The sequence below is a fragment of the Rana temporaria genome, chromosome 6 (assembly GCF_905171775.1).
Source record: "Rana temporaria chromosome 6, aRanTem1.1, whole genome shotgun sequence".
NCBI lineage: Eukaryota > Metazoa > Chordata > Amphibia > Anura > Ranidae > Rana > Rana temporaria.
Genome location: NC_053494.1, coordinates 18,317,376 through 18,334,707, shown reverse-complemented (window position 1 = coordinate 18,334,707; position 17,332 = coordinate 18,317,376). Strand labels below are relative to the sequence as shown.

Genomic DNA, 17,332 nt, shown 5'->3' with positions numbered 1-17,332 from the left:
GTTCTGGTAAAACTAGCGTTCGTAATGGAGATAGCACATTCATCACGCTGTAACAGACAGAAAAGCGCAAATCGTCTCTCATCAAACTTTTACTAACACGAAATCAGCAAAAGCAGCCCAAAGGGTGGCGCCATCTGAATGGAACTTCCCCTTTATAGTGCCCTCGTACGTGTTGTACGTCACCGCACTTTTTCTAGACCATTAAAAACGGTCGTGTGTACGCGGCATAATTCACACTATGCAAGTGTCTACTGGAGGCTTATGCCACGTACGCACAGTCGTTTTTCGGCATGAAAAAAAACAGACGTTTTTAAAAACGTCATGTGTGGGCTTCACATAGTTTTTCGGCTTCAGAAAAGTTCTCCTTCACTTACCTCATCCTTCCATTTTACTTTTAAATGTCCTTATTTCTTCTGAGAAATCCTCACTTCCTGTTCTTCTGTCTGTAACTCCACACAGTAATGCAAGGCTTTCTCCCTGGTGTGGAGTGTCGTGCTCGCCCCCTCCCTTGGGCTACAGGAGAGTCAGGACACCCACTAACACCCAGCTCCTTTCTCTATCTGCAACGTAGAGAGCGTCCTGACTCTCCTGCAGTCCAAGGGAGGGGGTGAGCACGACACTCCACACCAGGGAGAAAGCCTTGCATTACTGTGTGGAGTTACAGACAGAAGAACAGGAAGTGAGGATTTCTCAGAAGAAATAAGGACATTAAAAAGCAAAATGGAAGGATGAGGTAAGTGAAGGAGGACGGCACTAAGGTAAAGGAAGATATTTAGGGGGAAAAAAATGCACCTTTACAACCCCTTTAAGATTGAAAACTACTTTTTAAATTGACATTAAAGCGGGGGTGCACCCTAAAAAAAATAAAAAAATTCTACCATGTCATCCAGCATACTAGCGCGAGCTACAGTATGCCTTTATTTAATTTTTTTGCGCCGTACTCACAGTTTAATCCCGTAGTTAAGTTTCAGTAGTAGGCGTTCCTATGCAGTGGGGAACATGATTGACGGCCGGCTATGGCGCGTCACGCTTCCCTAAAATAGCCGAAATAGGACTTGGCTCTTCACGGCGCCTGCGCAGTCAGCTCCTAGTCTGTGAGCAGGCGCCCTATAGCGCCGTGAAGAGCTGAGTCCTACTCCGGCTATTTTCGGGAAGCGGGGAGTCTGAAACTTAACTACGGGATTAAACTGTGAGTACGGCGCAAAAAATTAAAATAAAAAGGCATACTGTAGCTCACGCTAGTATGCTGGATTTCATGGTAGAAACTTGTTATTTAGGGTGAACCTCCGCTTTAACATTACATTTTAGCAAATGGGTTTAAAGGGGTTGTAAAGGAAAACACTTCCTGCTTGTCTGATTTTACTGACCACCGTGATGGGAGGCTTTACTGCGGTGGTCAGTAACGTGCTCGCCCCCTCCTGGGAACTACATCTGTGCGGCAGGACACTCTCTACGTGTTAGAGACTTCAAGTAGGTGTGACTTACTGGGCGTGCCGCAATGCATACTGGGAAATGTAGTTCTTACATGAACGAGCGATGCAAACCAGGAAGTGAATGAGAGAACAGAAACTAGAATGCCGGAGGTGATATAGATGAAGGAATTTAATAGGTATTTACTCGTTTTTTAACAGAATCATTACACTATTCTGTCTGTCTACCTTGCAGACACAGGGCTAGATTCAGGTAGGGGCGCGCAATGTTATGGCGGCGTAGCGTATCGTAAGTTAGAGAGGCAAGTGCTGTATTCACAAAGCACTTGCCTTCTAATTTACGGCGGCGTAGCGTAACTGGGGCTGGCTTAAGCACGCGTAATTTAAATGCGGATGAGGGGGCGTGTTTTATGTAAATTCTTGGTGACCCGACGTGATTGACGTTTTTTACAAACGGCGCATGCGCCGTCCGTGTACATATCCCAGTGTGCGTTGCTCCAAAGTTCGCCGCAAGGACGTATTGGTTTCGACGTGAACGTAAATTACATCCAGCCCTTTTTGCGAACGACTTACGCAAACGACGTAAAAAATTCAAATTTCGACGCGGGAAGGACGGCCATACTTAACATTGCGTGCGCCTCCTAATAGCAGGAGTAACCTTACGCCGAAAAATCCTAACGTAAACGACGTAAAAAAACAGCGCCGGCCGTACGTAAATTTGTGAATCGGCGTATCTAGGTCATTTGCATATTCTACGCCGAAAACAACGGAAGCGCCACCTAGCGGCCAGAGTAAAATTGCACACAATTATACGCCGGTGTATTCAAGTTACGTCGGCGGAGGAAGCCTATTTTTTTAAACGTATCTGCCTTTGAGAATCGGCGTAAAGATACGACGGCGCAGATTTGAAATTACGGCGGCGTATCTTGTTGCTGAATCTAGCCCATTAATTTTAGGCAAAAAAAAATTCCTTTACAACTCCTTTAATAGTGATATTATATCTTAATAATAGATGAGAGGGAAGGGCACGGTTTATTGGCGATCAATAAGCCTAAAAGGATGACTGATCGGCGCGGTCCTTTGTTCCATTACACGCTGCTTAGCAAACAAGCCTGCAGATTCCATTTCAGCTAAATATAACGCGCTTTATCTGGGAATTCGCTACAAACTGCTTGTCCTGACTTAGCACTGGCTGTAATCAGTACAGTGTAGAGGAGCGCTGATTATCATAGCAGGGAGGCTCCCAATATAGCTAAAACCCAACATGATTTTTTATGTGGGTGCACACATTATAAATATATATATATATATATATATATATATATATATACACACAGGGAAGTCCTAATAAAGGGCATCTCCACCCAAGCCTGACACTTCAGATTTGCATCATTCCTGGCAAGCCGAATGACAGCGCAACGTCTGTCGGAGATTCTTGGACCGTGTTCAGACTGGCTATCTCTCTTATTTATTACAAGGCAAATGGTGGCATCACCCTCCCCCGATGGATTTCCCATAATATAAAAAAATAAATAAAAAATTTGGGTTTATTAAGGTTTTGCAGAAAGGAGCAGAGACATAAACGGGGAAATCTCATTAGGCCCCGTACACACGAGGGGACATGTCCGATGGAAACGGTCCGCGGACCGTTTTCATCGGACATGTCCGTTCGGAGATTTCTGTCTGATGGTTGTACACACCATCAAACAGAAATCCGCGTGGACAGGATACGCGGTGACGTGGCCGCGACGATGACGCTGCGACGTGCGCGACCCTGGAAGGTCAATGCTTCCACGCATGCGTCGAATCACTTTGACGCATGCGAGGGCTTTCGGCCGAGCGGACATGTCCGGTGAGTTGTACAGACGACCGAACATGTCCGACGGACAGGCTTCCAGCGGACATGTTTCTTAGCATGCTAAGAAACATTTGTCCGCTGGAAACCTGTCCGATCCGCCGGAAAATTGTCCGGTCGGCCGTACACACGACCGAACATGTCCGCGGAAACTGGTCCGCCGGACCAGTTTCAGCGGACATGTTCGGTCGTGTGTACGAGGCCTTAGACTTTGGCACTGGCAGCTCCTTTGGCACTGATAAAAGTGGCACCCTAAAAATGATAATTCCTTAACCACTTAAGCCCCCGGACCAATATGCAGCTAAATGCCCAGAGGTGTTTTTACAATTTGGCACTGCGCTGCTTTAACTGGTAATTGCGCGGTCGTGCGATGTTGTACCGAAACTAAATTTGCGTCCTTTTTTCCCCACAAATAGAGCTTTCTTTTGGTGGTATTTGATCACCTCTGCGGTTTTTATTTTCTTTGCTATAAACAAAAATAGAGCGACAATTTTGAAAAAAATTAAATATTTTTTACTTTTTTCTATAATAAATATTCCCCAAAAATACATAAAAAAAACTTTTTTTTTCCTCAGTTTAGGCCGATACGTATTCTTCTACATATTTTTGGTAAAAAAATCGCAATAAGCGTTTGTCGATTGGTTTGCGCAAAATTTATAGCGTTTACAAAATAGGGGATAGTTTTTTTGCATTTTTATCAATTTTTTTTTTTACTACTAATGGCGGCGATCAGCGATTTTTTTCGTGACTGCGAAATAATGGCGGACACTTCGGTCAATTTTGACACATTTTTGGGACCATTGTCATTTTCACAGCAAAAAATGCATTTAAAATGCGTTGTTTATTGTGAAAATGACAGTTGCAGTTTGGGAGTTAACCACAGGGGGCGCTGAAGGAGTTATGCTTCACCTAGTGTGTGTTTACAACTGTAGGGGGGTGTGGCTGTAGGTCTGACGTCATCAATCGTGTCTCCCTATAAAAGGGATCACTCGATCGATGCAGCCGCCATAGTGAAGCACGGGGAAGCCGTGTTTACATACGGCTCTCCCCGTGCTTCAGCTCCGGGGAGCGATCGCGAGGGGGCGGCTAGAAATGAATGGCCTCGCCCTTATCCCAAGTCGCTCCAAGAGGTTTACCGACCACCGTATGTACCGGGGGGGGGGGGTCCCGATCGGACCCCCGACCCACGTCTAGGCAGCGACGTGCGGGCACGTCGTTCTGTCTGTCCGTGCCATTCTGCCGACGTATATGTACATGCGGCGGTCGTTAAGCGGTTAAAATCAACTCTAAACCCAGAGGTTCATGGCCGGCTATAATAGTTTATTTTACCTTTTTCAGCTGATAATGTTAGGAATAGTTAGACCCCTTTCACACTGGGGCCTTTTTCGGGCATTTTTCAGGCACTTTGGCGTTAAAAAAAAGCTCCCTCAATGGGAAGGGGGGCTTTAGGAGTAGAGTATTCATTGCTCCTAAAGCACTGCATAGAAGCTGCTTGTAGGACTTTTTTTGATGCCCTGCCAGTGCAGCGCCTCGGTGTGAAAGCGCTCAGGCTTTCACATTGGGACTGCAGATGAGGCTTCTTTCAGGCGCCTTTATTTAACGCTAAAGCGCCTGAAAAACGCCCCAGTGTGAAAGGGGTCTTATTTTTTTAATATTTGGAGAAGATCTTTATTTCAGAAATGCTTTTTCGCGGGAACGCACCTAATTTAAATGATTCCCGCCCCCTACGGGATCATTTAAATTGCGCGCGCTTACGCCGGGCAATTTTAAAGAGCGCACACGCAATTTACGGAGCTACTGCTCCGTGAATCGCGGGTAGCGCAGTAAATTTGCGGGGGCGCAGGGCAAAAACGTTGCCCTGCGCCTCCGCAAAAAAAGCGCAAAGGTACCTGAATCCAGCCCATTGTTTTTTTGCATGACATGAAAAACGGTCGTGTGTACGCGGCATTACAATATCTAAACACTTACTGTAAAATGAACCCCTAACCTGAACCCTAAACCTCAACCTCAACAGTCAAAATGTAACTCTCCCTTTGCGTTCTATGTAACAGCTCATTCATGTTCATATTATGCAATGTATCTACCTCTTTATGTATAAATAGAATGTTCTTGTTGGTCCTGTCAGTTCACACATCAGTCACATCTAATTTGAGTTTTGTGCCGATGTTAGTTCTTCTTGATGTTGTTGGTTCTCCTCAGCTAATTAGATAATTATGAATGACATCCGCACATTAGATGCCTCCTCCTTAACCCAAGTGTCCACAGAACTGTGCCCAGGTCAGTTGCTGCCTTTTGCCCTGATGTTTACTGCCCCTTTGGTTGTTAGGATACTAGCACAGCAACCAATGATGCTGTGGCCTGGCTGTCAGTATCCAATGACACTGAGCACCATTGATTGCTAGGATGCTGGCGGCTGGGATGTACTGCCTCATTGGTTGTTATGGTGGCAGGCAGCGTTGTGTCCCCACCTGTCATTCTCAGGCAGATATTTGTCTACGGTTAGCTACCACTGAAAGGTTCCTTATATCTATAGGGGGACTTCGGTGGTGAAATCTCTGCACCTCTACTCCAGGGGCTACTTGTCGGATGTGGGGATCCCTCCCTGCTTGATTTTTATTTGCTGTTGGTGACCTCATACTCTATCTGTGACTTGGAAACACGTTACTAAAAATTTCATGTGGACATATCTAGTTGACAGACAGATGGATAGACAGATAGATAGATAGATAGATAGATAGATAGATAGATAGATAGATAGATAGATAGATAGATAGATAGATCACTGAGGTCAGAGGAAGGAAGGAAAGAGAGGAGAGGAGAGGAGAAAAGGGGAAGGCAGAAGAAGGAAGGACGGGAGGGAGGAAGGAAGGAAGGAAAAGTGAGTAGAGCAAAAGAGGGAAGAAAAGGAAAGTAGGAAGGAAGGAAGGAAAAGGGGAAGGAGAGCATGGAAGGAAAGAAGGAAGGAGAGGATGGAGGCAAGAAAGAAGGAAGGTGGGGATGGAAGAAATAAATAAAGAAAGAACGAAAGAAAGAAAGAAAGAAAGAAAGAAAGAAAGAAAGAAAGAAAGAAAGAATAACAAAGAAAGAAGGGAGAGAAAGAAAGAAAGAAAGAAAGAAAGAACGAAAGAGAAAGAAAGAAGGATAACAAAGAAAGAAGGGAGAGAAAGAAAGTAGGGAGAGAAAGAAAGAAGGAAGAGAAAGAAATAAGGAAGAGAAAGAAAGAAAGAAAGAAAGAAAGAAAGAAAGAAAGAAAGAAAGAAAGAAAGAAAGAAAGAAAGAAAGGCAGGAAGGAAGGAAGGAAGGAATATAAATATAAATTAAAGGTAGGTAGGTAGATAGATTGATTGGTAGATAGATAGATCACTGGGGTCAGAGGAAGGAAAGAGAGGAGAGGGAAAGGGGAAGGAAGAAAGAAGGAAATGAGAGGAGAGGAAGGAGGAAAGGGGGGAGGAAGAGGAAAGAAGCAGAGGATAGAAGAAAGGATGGAAGAAATTAGAGGATGGAAAAAAGTAAGGAAGGAGAGGATGAGAGAAAGAAAGAAAGAAAGAAAGAAAGAAAGAAAGAAAGAAAGAAAGAAAGAAAGAAAGAAAGAAACAGAGAGAGAGAGAAAGGAAGGAAGGAAGGAAGGAATCTAAATATAAATTAGAGATAGATAGATAGATAGATAGATAGATAGATAGATAGATAGATAGATAGATAGATAGATAGATAGATAGATCACTGGGGTCAGAGGAAGGAAAGAAAAGAGAGGAGAGGGAAAAGGGAAGAAAGAAGGAAGGAAATGAGAGGAGAGGAAGAAGGAAAGGAGGGAGGAGGAGGAAAGGAGGGAGGAGGAGAAGGAAAGAAGCAGAGGATGGAAGAAAAGAAGGAAGAAATGAGAGGATGGAAAAAAGTAAGGAAGTAGAGGATGAAAGAAAAGAAGGAAAGAAAGAAAGAAAGAAAGAAAGAAAGAAAGAAAGAAAGAAAGAAAGAAAGAAAGAAAGAAAGAAAGAAAGAAAGAAAGAAAAAGAAACAGAGAGAGAAAAAAAGAAAAGAAAAACCAAGGGAAAGAAAGAAAGAGCGAGAGTAAGAAAGAAAGAATGAGAAAGAAAGAGAGGAAGAAAGGGAGAAGGAAAGAAAGAAGTAGATGTAGAGGAAGGAAGAAATGAAGGAAGCAATCTAAACCTAAATTAGATACAAATAGATAGATAGATAGATAGATAGATAGATAGATAGATAGATAGATAGATAGATAGATAGATAGATAGATAGATAGATAGATAGATAGATAGATAAATAGATTTACAGATTACATACAGATAATTTTTCGGGATTGCTGTGATATGTAGATAAACACACGGACATCTAGTTCATAGCTCGGAGCTCTCATGCTGCCACATAATACAATGTTCCAATCACAGTACATGGTGAAGAAATCACATTCTATGAAGTCATTTTCCAGCAACTGGATAATTTCTGTATTCCAATAATAAATTCCTCTCCACACACAGGCATAAAGTGGTTCTCCAGTCATGTCAGGAATAGGACACTCCAGGTTCCTGTCAGTCTGGCGCTCCTCTGAGACTCGCCACTGACAAAAAAAAAGGGCAAACAGTTTTCCAATGGTAGAATTTGGCAGCCTTTCAGCCCTAGAGGTACTACAAGTCTCAGCACTGCCCCCTGGCTCTGGGCACAGATAGATGCACCTTGCTTTGCAGCCTGGTTTAAAATTGCTGTAGAAATGGAACCCATCACCCCACTAGAATTTACACATCTACAGCCCAGAGCAGAAAGTGCCATTCAGTCCCCCAATCAGCAGCATGAAAACAACAAGACTCACCTTGGCCAGACATGACATTTGCACTTTATAATTCTTGCCTTGCTGGAGATTGTTAATGGTCATGATGAGGATGAGGATGACAGGCAGCTCCGGAGGATGAACTGTGTGTGTCTCTTCTGCTTGCAGAGTGCAGTGAGAGCAATGAGTGCCTTGCTGTCCTTATTCCTCCTGCTGCTTCTCATGCCACCTTGTGGCAATCTTGCAAAATGCACCTATTAAAGGGAAAAGACAATAAGCACATTTTGAAGCACAATTCCTGAGATAATAATAATAATAATAATACAGTAAAACCTTGGTTTGAGAGTAACTTGGTTTGAGAGCATTTTGCAAGACAAGCAACATTTTTTAAATACATTTTGACTTGATATACAAGCGATGGATTGATATATAAGAGTAGTGTCATGTCACAACTGAGTATACAAGAGAAGAGAGGCGTCTCTAAGTGTAGCAATATGGTTACATTTAATGAAGGTACAACCAGGGGCAGACTGACCATTCGGGCACCCGAGCACTGCCCGAGGGCCCCATGCCTCTAGGGGGGCCCCCATCAGGGTTGCCAGCCTAAGTAAAACCAGGGACAGTATGTAAAAATCTGTGTTTTTAAAAAAGATTATAGCTGCCCCGCCTCTCCGGTACATTTTCATTCATTTCATTCCACAATCTTCTATTGCCTGGGTGCCCCATAATCTCCTATTGCCTGGGTGCCCCATAATCTCCTATTCCCTGGAGACTCCATAATCTCCTATTGCCCGGGGGCCCCATAATCTTCTATTGCCCGGGGGCCCCATAATCTTCTATTGCCTGGGTGCCCCATAATCTCCTATTGCCCAGGGGCCCCATAATCTTCTATTGCCCGGGGGCCCCATAATCTTCTATTGCCCGGGGGCCTCATAATCTCCTATTGCCCGGGGGCCTCATAATCTCCTATTGCCCGGGGGCCCCATAATCTCCTATTGCCGGGGGCCTCATAATCTCCTATTGCCCGGGGGTCCCATAATCTCCTATTGCCCGGGGGCCCATAATCTCCTATTGCCCGGGGGCCCCATAATCTTCAATTGCCCGGGGGCCTCATAATCTCCTATTGCCCGGGGGGGCCCATAATCTTCTATTGCCCGGGGGCCTCATAATCTTCTATTGCCCGGGGGCCCCATAATCTTCTATTGCCCGGGGGCCCCATAATCTTCTATTGCCCGGGGGCCCCATAATCTCCTATTGCCCGGGGGCCTCATAATCTCCTATTGCCCGGGGGCCCCATGAGTTCTCAGCCCACACCTGGGTACAACATTTAGCAACTCACATGGTTGATGATTAAAAGAGGCACATCCAAGTATGGAGGCATCCGGGGTAAAAATGTCCACATAAACCATCCCCCGCACCACCATTAACATCATCCCTTCCACACTGCGCTCCACGAGCGATTCAAGCATTGCTTTCAGATGGCTCTACTGCAGGGTAGTCTTTACCCCGGATGCCTGCATTCTTGGATGTGCCTCTTTTAATCATCAACCATGTGAGTTGGTAAATGTTGTACCTTCATTAAATGTAACCATATTGCTACACTTAGAGGCGCCTCTCTTCTCTTTTATACTCTGGAGCTCCTGCTGGATTTTGCTTCTAATCCCCTTGTGGAGGCTTCCATTTGTGGATGGATCACATTGCTATAATCTTTTTATATGGACTATAAACTGAAGGACCTATGAATAAATGGTTGTGGAACGAATCATTTGAGTTTCTATTATTTCTTATGGGGAAATTTGCTTTGATATACAAGTGCTTTGGCTTACAAGCATGCTTCCGGAACGAATTATGCTCGCAATCCAAGGTTTTACTGTATTAAAAATAATAAGAAAAAAAAAACAACCCTGCCATATTCACAAGATTGTATTTGACTTAATGCACTAGGCATACACCTACATTTGCCCCCGTTATATAATTACAGCCTGAACCTAGAACCTCTAATCCAACCTGCTGTTCCCTCCAGGGCACAAGCCCATGTCCAGGAGTGGGTCCCATCTGGGACAGGACAAATAGAGCCAACACTAGGTTCTTTAACCACTTAAGCCCCGGACCAAAATGCAGGTAAAGGACCAGGCCCCTTTTTGCGATTCGGCACTGCGTCGCTTTAACTAACAATTGCGCGGTCGTGCAAAGTGGCTCCCAAACAAAATTGGCGTCCTTTTCCCCCCACAAATAGAGATTTCTTTTGGTAGTATTTGATCGCCTCTGCGGTTTTTATTTTTTGCGCTATAAACAAAAATAGAGCGACAATTTTGAAAAAAAAGCAATATTTTTTACTTTTTGCTATAATAAATATCCCCCAAAAATATATATATTAAAAAAAATGTTTTTTTCCTCAGTTTAGGCCGATACGTAGTCTTCTACATATTTTTGGTAAAAAAAATAGCAATAAGCGTTTATCGATTGGTTTGCGCAAAATTTATAGCGTTAACAAAATAGGGCATAGTTTTATTGCATTTTTATTCATTTTTTTTTTTTACTACTAATGGCGGCGATCAGCGATTTCTTTCGTGACTGCGACATTGTGGCGGACACATCGGACAATTTTGACACATTTTTGGGACCATTGTCATTTTCACAGCAAAAAATGCATTTAAAAGGGTTATGTTTCACCTAGTGTGTGTTTACAACTGTAGGGGGGTGTGGCTGTAGGAGTGACGTCATCGATTGTGTCTCCCTATAAAAGGGATGACACGATCGATGCAGCCGCCACAGCACGGGGAAGCCGTGTTTACAAGCAGCTCTCCCCGTTCTTCAGTTCCGGGGACCGATCGCGGGACCCCAGCGGTGATCGGGTCCCACGGTCCCGGAGCTTCGGACCGGGTCGCGGGCGCGCGCCTGCGACCCACGGCTGGGTAGATGTACAGGACGTGCCGGTACATCCATCTGCCCAGCCGTGCCATTCTGCTGACGTATATTTACAGGAGGTGGTCCTTAAGTGGTTAACCGCTTAAGGAACGCCGCACGACCAAATACATCGGCACAATGGCACGACTGGGCACATGGACGTACAGGTACGTCCCCTTTAAGAAGCCCAGACGTGGGTCGCGAGTGCACCGCCAGCGGCGCGCTCGCGACCTGGTCCTGTGCTCTGTGACAGCGCAGGCGGGACCCGCGATCGGGTCACAGAGCTGAAGAACGGGGAGAGGTGAGTGTAAACAAACCTCTCCCCGTGCTTCCTAGTGAGCCTGTCACTGATCGTCTGTTCCCTGTCATAGGGAACAACGATCAGTGACGTCACACGGCAAGCCACACCCCCCTACAGTAAGAAACACACATTAGGGAACACTTAACCCCTTTAGCGCCCCCTACAGGTTAACCCATTGACTGCCAGTGGCATTTGCTGTAAAAATTACAAAATAGTTTCAAAAGTGTCCGATGTGTCCGCCATAATGTCGCAGTCACGATAAAAATCACTGATTGCCGCTATTGCTAGTAAGAAAAAAAAATTATTAATAAAAATGCCATAAAACTATCCCCTATTTTGTAAACGCTATAACTTTTGCGCAAACCAATCAATAAACGCTTATTGCGATTTTTTTTTACCAAAAATAGGTAGAAGAATACGTATCGACCTAAACTGAGGAAACATTTTTTTTTTATATATATATTTTTGGGGGATATTTATTATAGCAAAAAGTAAAAAATATAGATTTTTTTTCAAAATTGTCGCTTTATTTTTGTTTATAGCGCAAAAAATAAAAACCGCAGAGGTGATCAAATACCACCAAAAGAAAGCTCTATTTGTGGGAAAAAAGGACGCCAATTTTATTTAGGAGTCACGTCGCACGGCCGCGCAATTGTCAGTTAAAGCGACGCAAAGGGCCGAATCGCAAAAAGGGGCCTGGTCCTTAACCTGCATAATAGCCAGGGGCTTAAGTGGTTAAAAATTAAATTTTCTTCACTACAGAACATGAACAGTCAGCCATAGAGGATAATGGTGGTACCATCCCTTATCAGGTTACAGTTCTTGGAATAAGGAATGTGTGAGACCAATGTCCTAGCAGAGGATAGAAAATAGTCCCAGAATTTCAAAGGAATGCAATCAGCCTTAGGCCCCTTTCACACGGGGCAGATCAGTAATGATCCGCCCCGTGAACCTCCGCTTGCTCAGCGGGGATCGCTCCGTTGATCCCCGCTGAGCCGGCGGATGACAGGGCGGTCCCCGCACACTGTGCAGGGACCGCCCTGTCTTTTCTCCGATTTCCCCTATGGGGGGGATCGGATGAACACCGACCGTCTGTCCGTGTTCACCCGATCCGATCCGCCAGACGGATGGAAAAGTAGGTTTTTCCTCCGTCACACTTTGGCGGATCGGAGCGGGTCGGATGTCAGCGGGCATGTCACCGCTGACATCCGCGGCTCCATAGAGGAGCACGGAGCGCCTGTTGGAATGGCTACCTGGATATATCATTCTTACAGACAGGTCCTTGGGGAGAAATCCTGCTTTCTTTTTTCCCACAGACTGAAGACTCACTCACCAACCCACCCCAAAATAATACTTCTATAGCCCTCCAGGAATAAACAGGACTAGCAGGGCAACCTAAGGTAGAGTGCCGCCTTAAAGGAGAATTACTGCCTAAGCTGCTCACACTTATAATAGTGACATCTTGTGGTGGTTTAGGGGAACTACAATGGGATATCTACTGCAACTCATACACCTTTATAATAGACAAACTCTGGGCAAAAACTTTTTGTTTTAGAGCAGGAAAGGATTGAAGCCTCTGTCAGGTTTTTATTAACCTCATGGGTTATATTCAGGAAGTGATAAGCAATCTCTTAAAAAAAAAAGTCCTGCAGTAGATTTTAAAGCTGAGCTCCAGGGAAACGGCTAAAGACACATATTGTATACATACAGTGGGCCAGATTCAGAAAGAGATACGACGGTGTATCTCCTGATACGCCGTCGTATCTCTGAGTGCGGTCGGTCGTATCTATGCGCCTGATTCAGAGAATCAGGTTACGCATAGATATCCCTAAGATCCGACAGGTGTAAGTGTCTTACACCGTCGTATCTTAGGCTGCAATTTCACGCTGGCCGCTAGGTGGCGCTTCCGTTTGTTTACGCGAGGAATATGCAAATTACTATTTACGTCGATTCAGAAACGAACGACGAACCCTGCTATATGAGGGGTATGTGCGGCGTATCCTACGTTAAGTATGGCCGTCGTCCCCGTGCCGAGTTTTGAAATTTTTACGTCGTTTGCGAATATGGCTGGACGTAATTTACGTTCACGTCGAAAGCAATGACGTTTTGCGGCGGATTTTTGAGCATGCGCACTGGGATGTTTTCACGAACGGCGCATACGCCGCTCAAAACCCCCCCGGCCAATCTGATGCCCCCAAAAAAGGCCGCCACATCACCGTTTTACTAACTGACAGTACTTGTCTTGGCCGGGAATGCCTGGAGGAGCACAATCCCCGCCCCCTGCTTGTGATTGGAGAAATCATAAATCCCGCCTCTTGTGTCCAATCACTGTGCTGTGATTTGTTACAGCACAAGCTGATTTTTGGGAAGGAAGGGTGTCCCTGAATGGTAGTTTGAAAATGTGGTCACACCTCCAGCTCTGCAGCTCTCATTGGCCTTCTTATGACTCATCCCCCCTCCCTTCCTGTAAAACTCTCACAAGAGTGACAGAGAGAGCTGTGCATGATGTCATAAGCTTAGGCTTTATACCAGACAAGAAACAGGAAGTGGGCTGTATAAGGGAAATCCCTGGCAGAAAAAAAATGGCAGTAAATACTGGCAGAAAAAAAATGTTTTACTATCCAAAGCTAAAGAGGAAGTAAACCTACAATTTTTTAAAAAAAATAATACCCTGCATGCGCGCGGGAGCCTCTGGTGACGGCACATGGACTAAAGCAACTGCACATAGGTGCCATTGCTTCAGTTTTTCCCAATAACATCGGCACATGTGGAGTGTCGTGCTCGCCCCCTCCCTTAGACTACAGGAGAGTCAGGACGCCCACTAACACACAGCTCCTTTCTCTATCTGCAACGTAGAGAGAGTCCTGACTCTCCTGTAGTCCAAGGGAGGGGGCGAGCACGACACTCCACACTAGGGAGAAAGCCTCACATTACTGTGTGGAGTTACAGACAGAAGAACAGGAAGTGAGGATTTCTCAGAAGAAATAAGGACATTTAAAAGAAAAATGGAAGGATGAGGTAAGTGAAGGAGGACTGCACTTAGGCTCCATTCACATCTAGGCGGACGAAATCGCTGCGTTTTGTCCCGCGAATTGCGGCGGCAAATAGCGGCGTTTTGTACCGCCTAGATGTGCCCCTAGGATGTGCCCCTCTATGGAGATGGTTCCCGAACGCCGAAAGCCGCCTGAAAAAAAGGTCCGGGACCTTTTTTCAGGTGGCAGGCGACAGGCGTTCGGCGTGGAGATGTGAACCATCTCCATAGAGGGCAATGTGTTTCCAGCCCTCTGGCGGCAGCGGCGTCACACTACAGGCGACAAAACGCTGAGGTGTGAATGGGGACTAAGGTAAAGGAAGCTATTTAGGAAACAAAAATTGTACCTTTACAACCCCTTTAATAGATGGAAAGATGAAAAAATTACTGAAGGTCCACTTACAGCAAACCTCCTGTAGATGGCAGCCTCTCTCAGTGCTGGCAATAAAATGTATCAAGTTTTGCCTTTAGTTATACTTTAATGCCAAGTGGACCTGAACTTGGAAAGTTCAACACCTTGGTCTCTGTGCTGGGAGCGCATCATGCACCTTGCTCACAGCACAAACACAGCAGCAAATATATGCGGCCCCATGGATAAAGACCTACCTCCATAAGGCCGCATATATGCGTACGCTCAGCGGGAAAGGATTAACCGCTTAAGGACCGCCCTACATACACATACTGCGGTAGGATGACCCTTAAGCGCAAAATCACGCACCTGTACTTGATTTCTCTTCTTAGCTCAGGGGCGTGCGCCGTAGGGTGACCACATTTCCAAACTGCCATTCAGGGACACCCCCCTCCTTCACAAAAAATTGCCAATTTTAAAGGCTTATATGCAAGAAATTGGGCATAATAATAGGAGTATGGGGGTCCGGGTACAGCCTTGGGGGACATGTATCAATGCAAAAAAATGTTTTTAAAAATGATTGTTTTTTCAGGAGCAGTGTTTATAATTAAGCTTACAGGAACAATTCCTCTAAATATAGTGCCTGAGGGGGGTCCCCTTAGTCTGCTTGTAAAGTGGCGCATGTGTACCATGTATAGAACATGCTGCAGCAAAAAAATAATTTCTAAAGAAAAAAGGGGCAAATCACATTTAAATTGACTCACAGTTGCAATTGCTGGCACCCGGCTTTTGAAAAAAAAAAAAGCAAAGAAAAAACGTAGTGCCCCCCTCTCCCCAGTCCATACCAGACCCCTCGGTCTCTACCCCCCCCCCCCCACACACACACCAAAGCACCTTGTCCCCATCTTACCCTAGCTGGTGGTTGTGGTGGCATGCATGTGGAGTGGTTATCAGAATCTGGAAGCCCCCAAAGGGTCTGGAATGGACTAGGGGAGGGGGACCCCACGCTGTTTTTTTTTTTAACTTTGACTTTAATTTGTTTTTGTCTAGCAGCTTTTTTTTTTTATTATTCAGCCGTCAGCGGGGAAGCCCATTGACAGCTGATGACTTATCAGTTAATAAGGACGCTGGCTTCCCAGCCCCGCTCCTTAACAACCAGGGCATTTGGCGGGGCAAACACCCTGGGCTGGGAAACAGACAGTTTCCATCGTCGGCTCATCGGGTGACTGTGTCAGTTTAATTCTGGGACACTGTATTGTCCTGGAATGAAGGTACCCGGGACCCTGAACAGACCTGCAAAATGCAAGACTGTCCCTGGCAATCTGGGACACGTGGTCACCCTAGTGCGCCGGCCACCTGCGATCGTTCACAGGAGAGGCAGAACGGCGGTCTACCTATGTAAACAAGACAGACCTGCCTTTCTTCGAGGAAGCAAAATGGAGATCTTGTGTTTCTGCTAAGCAGAAACACGGATCTCTGTCTTCCCCTAGTCACAGCATTCCCCCCCCCCCCCCCAGTTATAAATCACTCCCTAGGAGCACACTTAGCCCTTTAATCACCCCTGATGTTAACCCCTTCCCTGCCAGTGTCATTTTGCAGTGATTGTGCATTTTTTTAGCACTGATCACTGTACGTGTGTCACTGGTCCCCAAAAAGTGTCACTTATTGTCAGATATGTCCGTTACAATGTCGCAGTCCCGCTAAAAATCGCTGATCGCCACCATTACTAGTAAAAACAATTAAAAAACAAATCCTTAAAGGAACACTAAAGGTTCCCGTTTAAAAAAAAAAAAACAATAACAAACATGTTATACTTACCTCCACTGTGCAGCTTGTTTTGCACAGAGTGGCCCCGATCCTGGTCTTCTGGGGTCCCTCGGCGGCTGTCTCGGCTCCTCCCCGCAAGAGCTAACCCCCTTCATGGGAGCTCTCTCCCATGGGGTTAGTTCTTGCGGGCTCGCTCATGTGATACAGCCCCCGACTGTATCACTCGTCCCCTGTGGGGGGGGGGGGTTAGTGCTGCTTCTAATTTTGACTGTCCTATCATCCTGGACCACAAACCTTCCTCACTGTGCTATGCGTTTTCTTCTGCACCATTGGTTATATCTTCTTAGTCCTCTTCATAAAATTATCAGAAATTTGTGCTTAAAGTAGAACTATAGCAGGGTTTGACAAATTTGCTTGGAATCCAGGAGCCAGCTAAAAAAAGTTAGGAGCCAGAAAACGCGCGCCGTCCGGCCAAACTCACGCGCAGAAGCGAACGCACGCGTGAGTAGCGCCCGCATATGTAAACAGTATTTAAACCACACATGTGAGGTATCGCCGCGATCGGTAGAGCGAGAGCAATAATTCTAGCCCTCCTCTGTAACTCAAAACAGGCAACCTGTAGAATTTTTTAAAAGTCGCCTATGGAGATTTTAAAGGGTAAAAGTTTGTCGCCATTCCACGAGCGGACGCAATTTTGAAGCGTGACAACATGTTGGGTATCAATTTACTCGGCGTAACATTATCTTTCACAATATAAAAAAAAAATTGGGCTAACTTTACTGTTGTTTAATTTTTTTATTTAAAAAAGTGTATTTGTAAGACTGCTGCGCAAATACGGTGTGACAGAAAGTATTGCAACAACCGCCATTTTATTCTCTAGGGTGTTAGAATAAAAAATATATATAATGTTTGGGG

The 17,332-nt window shown here is 45.3% G+C and overlaps 1 protein-coding gene across 1 annotated transcript in view; it reads right to left on the bottom strand.

Moving 5' to 3' along the window:
- Nucleotides 1-8,312, bottom strand: part of RGS11 (regulator of G protein signaling 11) — a 137,074-nt gene extending 128,762 nt beyond the window's left edge. Inside the window, exon 1 of the mRNA XM_040356370.1 lies at nucleotides 8,105-8,312. Within this exon, the coding sequence (XP_040212304.1) occupies nucleotides 8,105-8,167 (63 nt within the window). The 5' untranslated portion in view covers nucleotides 8,168-8,312. The remainder of the gene's footprint in view (nucleotides 1-8,104) is intronic.
- Nucleotides 8,313-17,332: the final 9,020 nt, after the last annotated feature.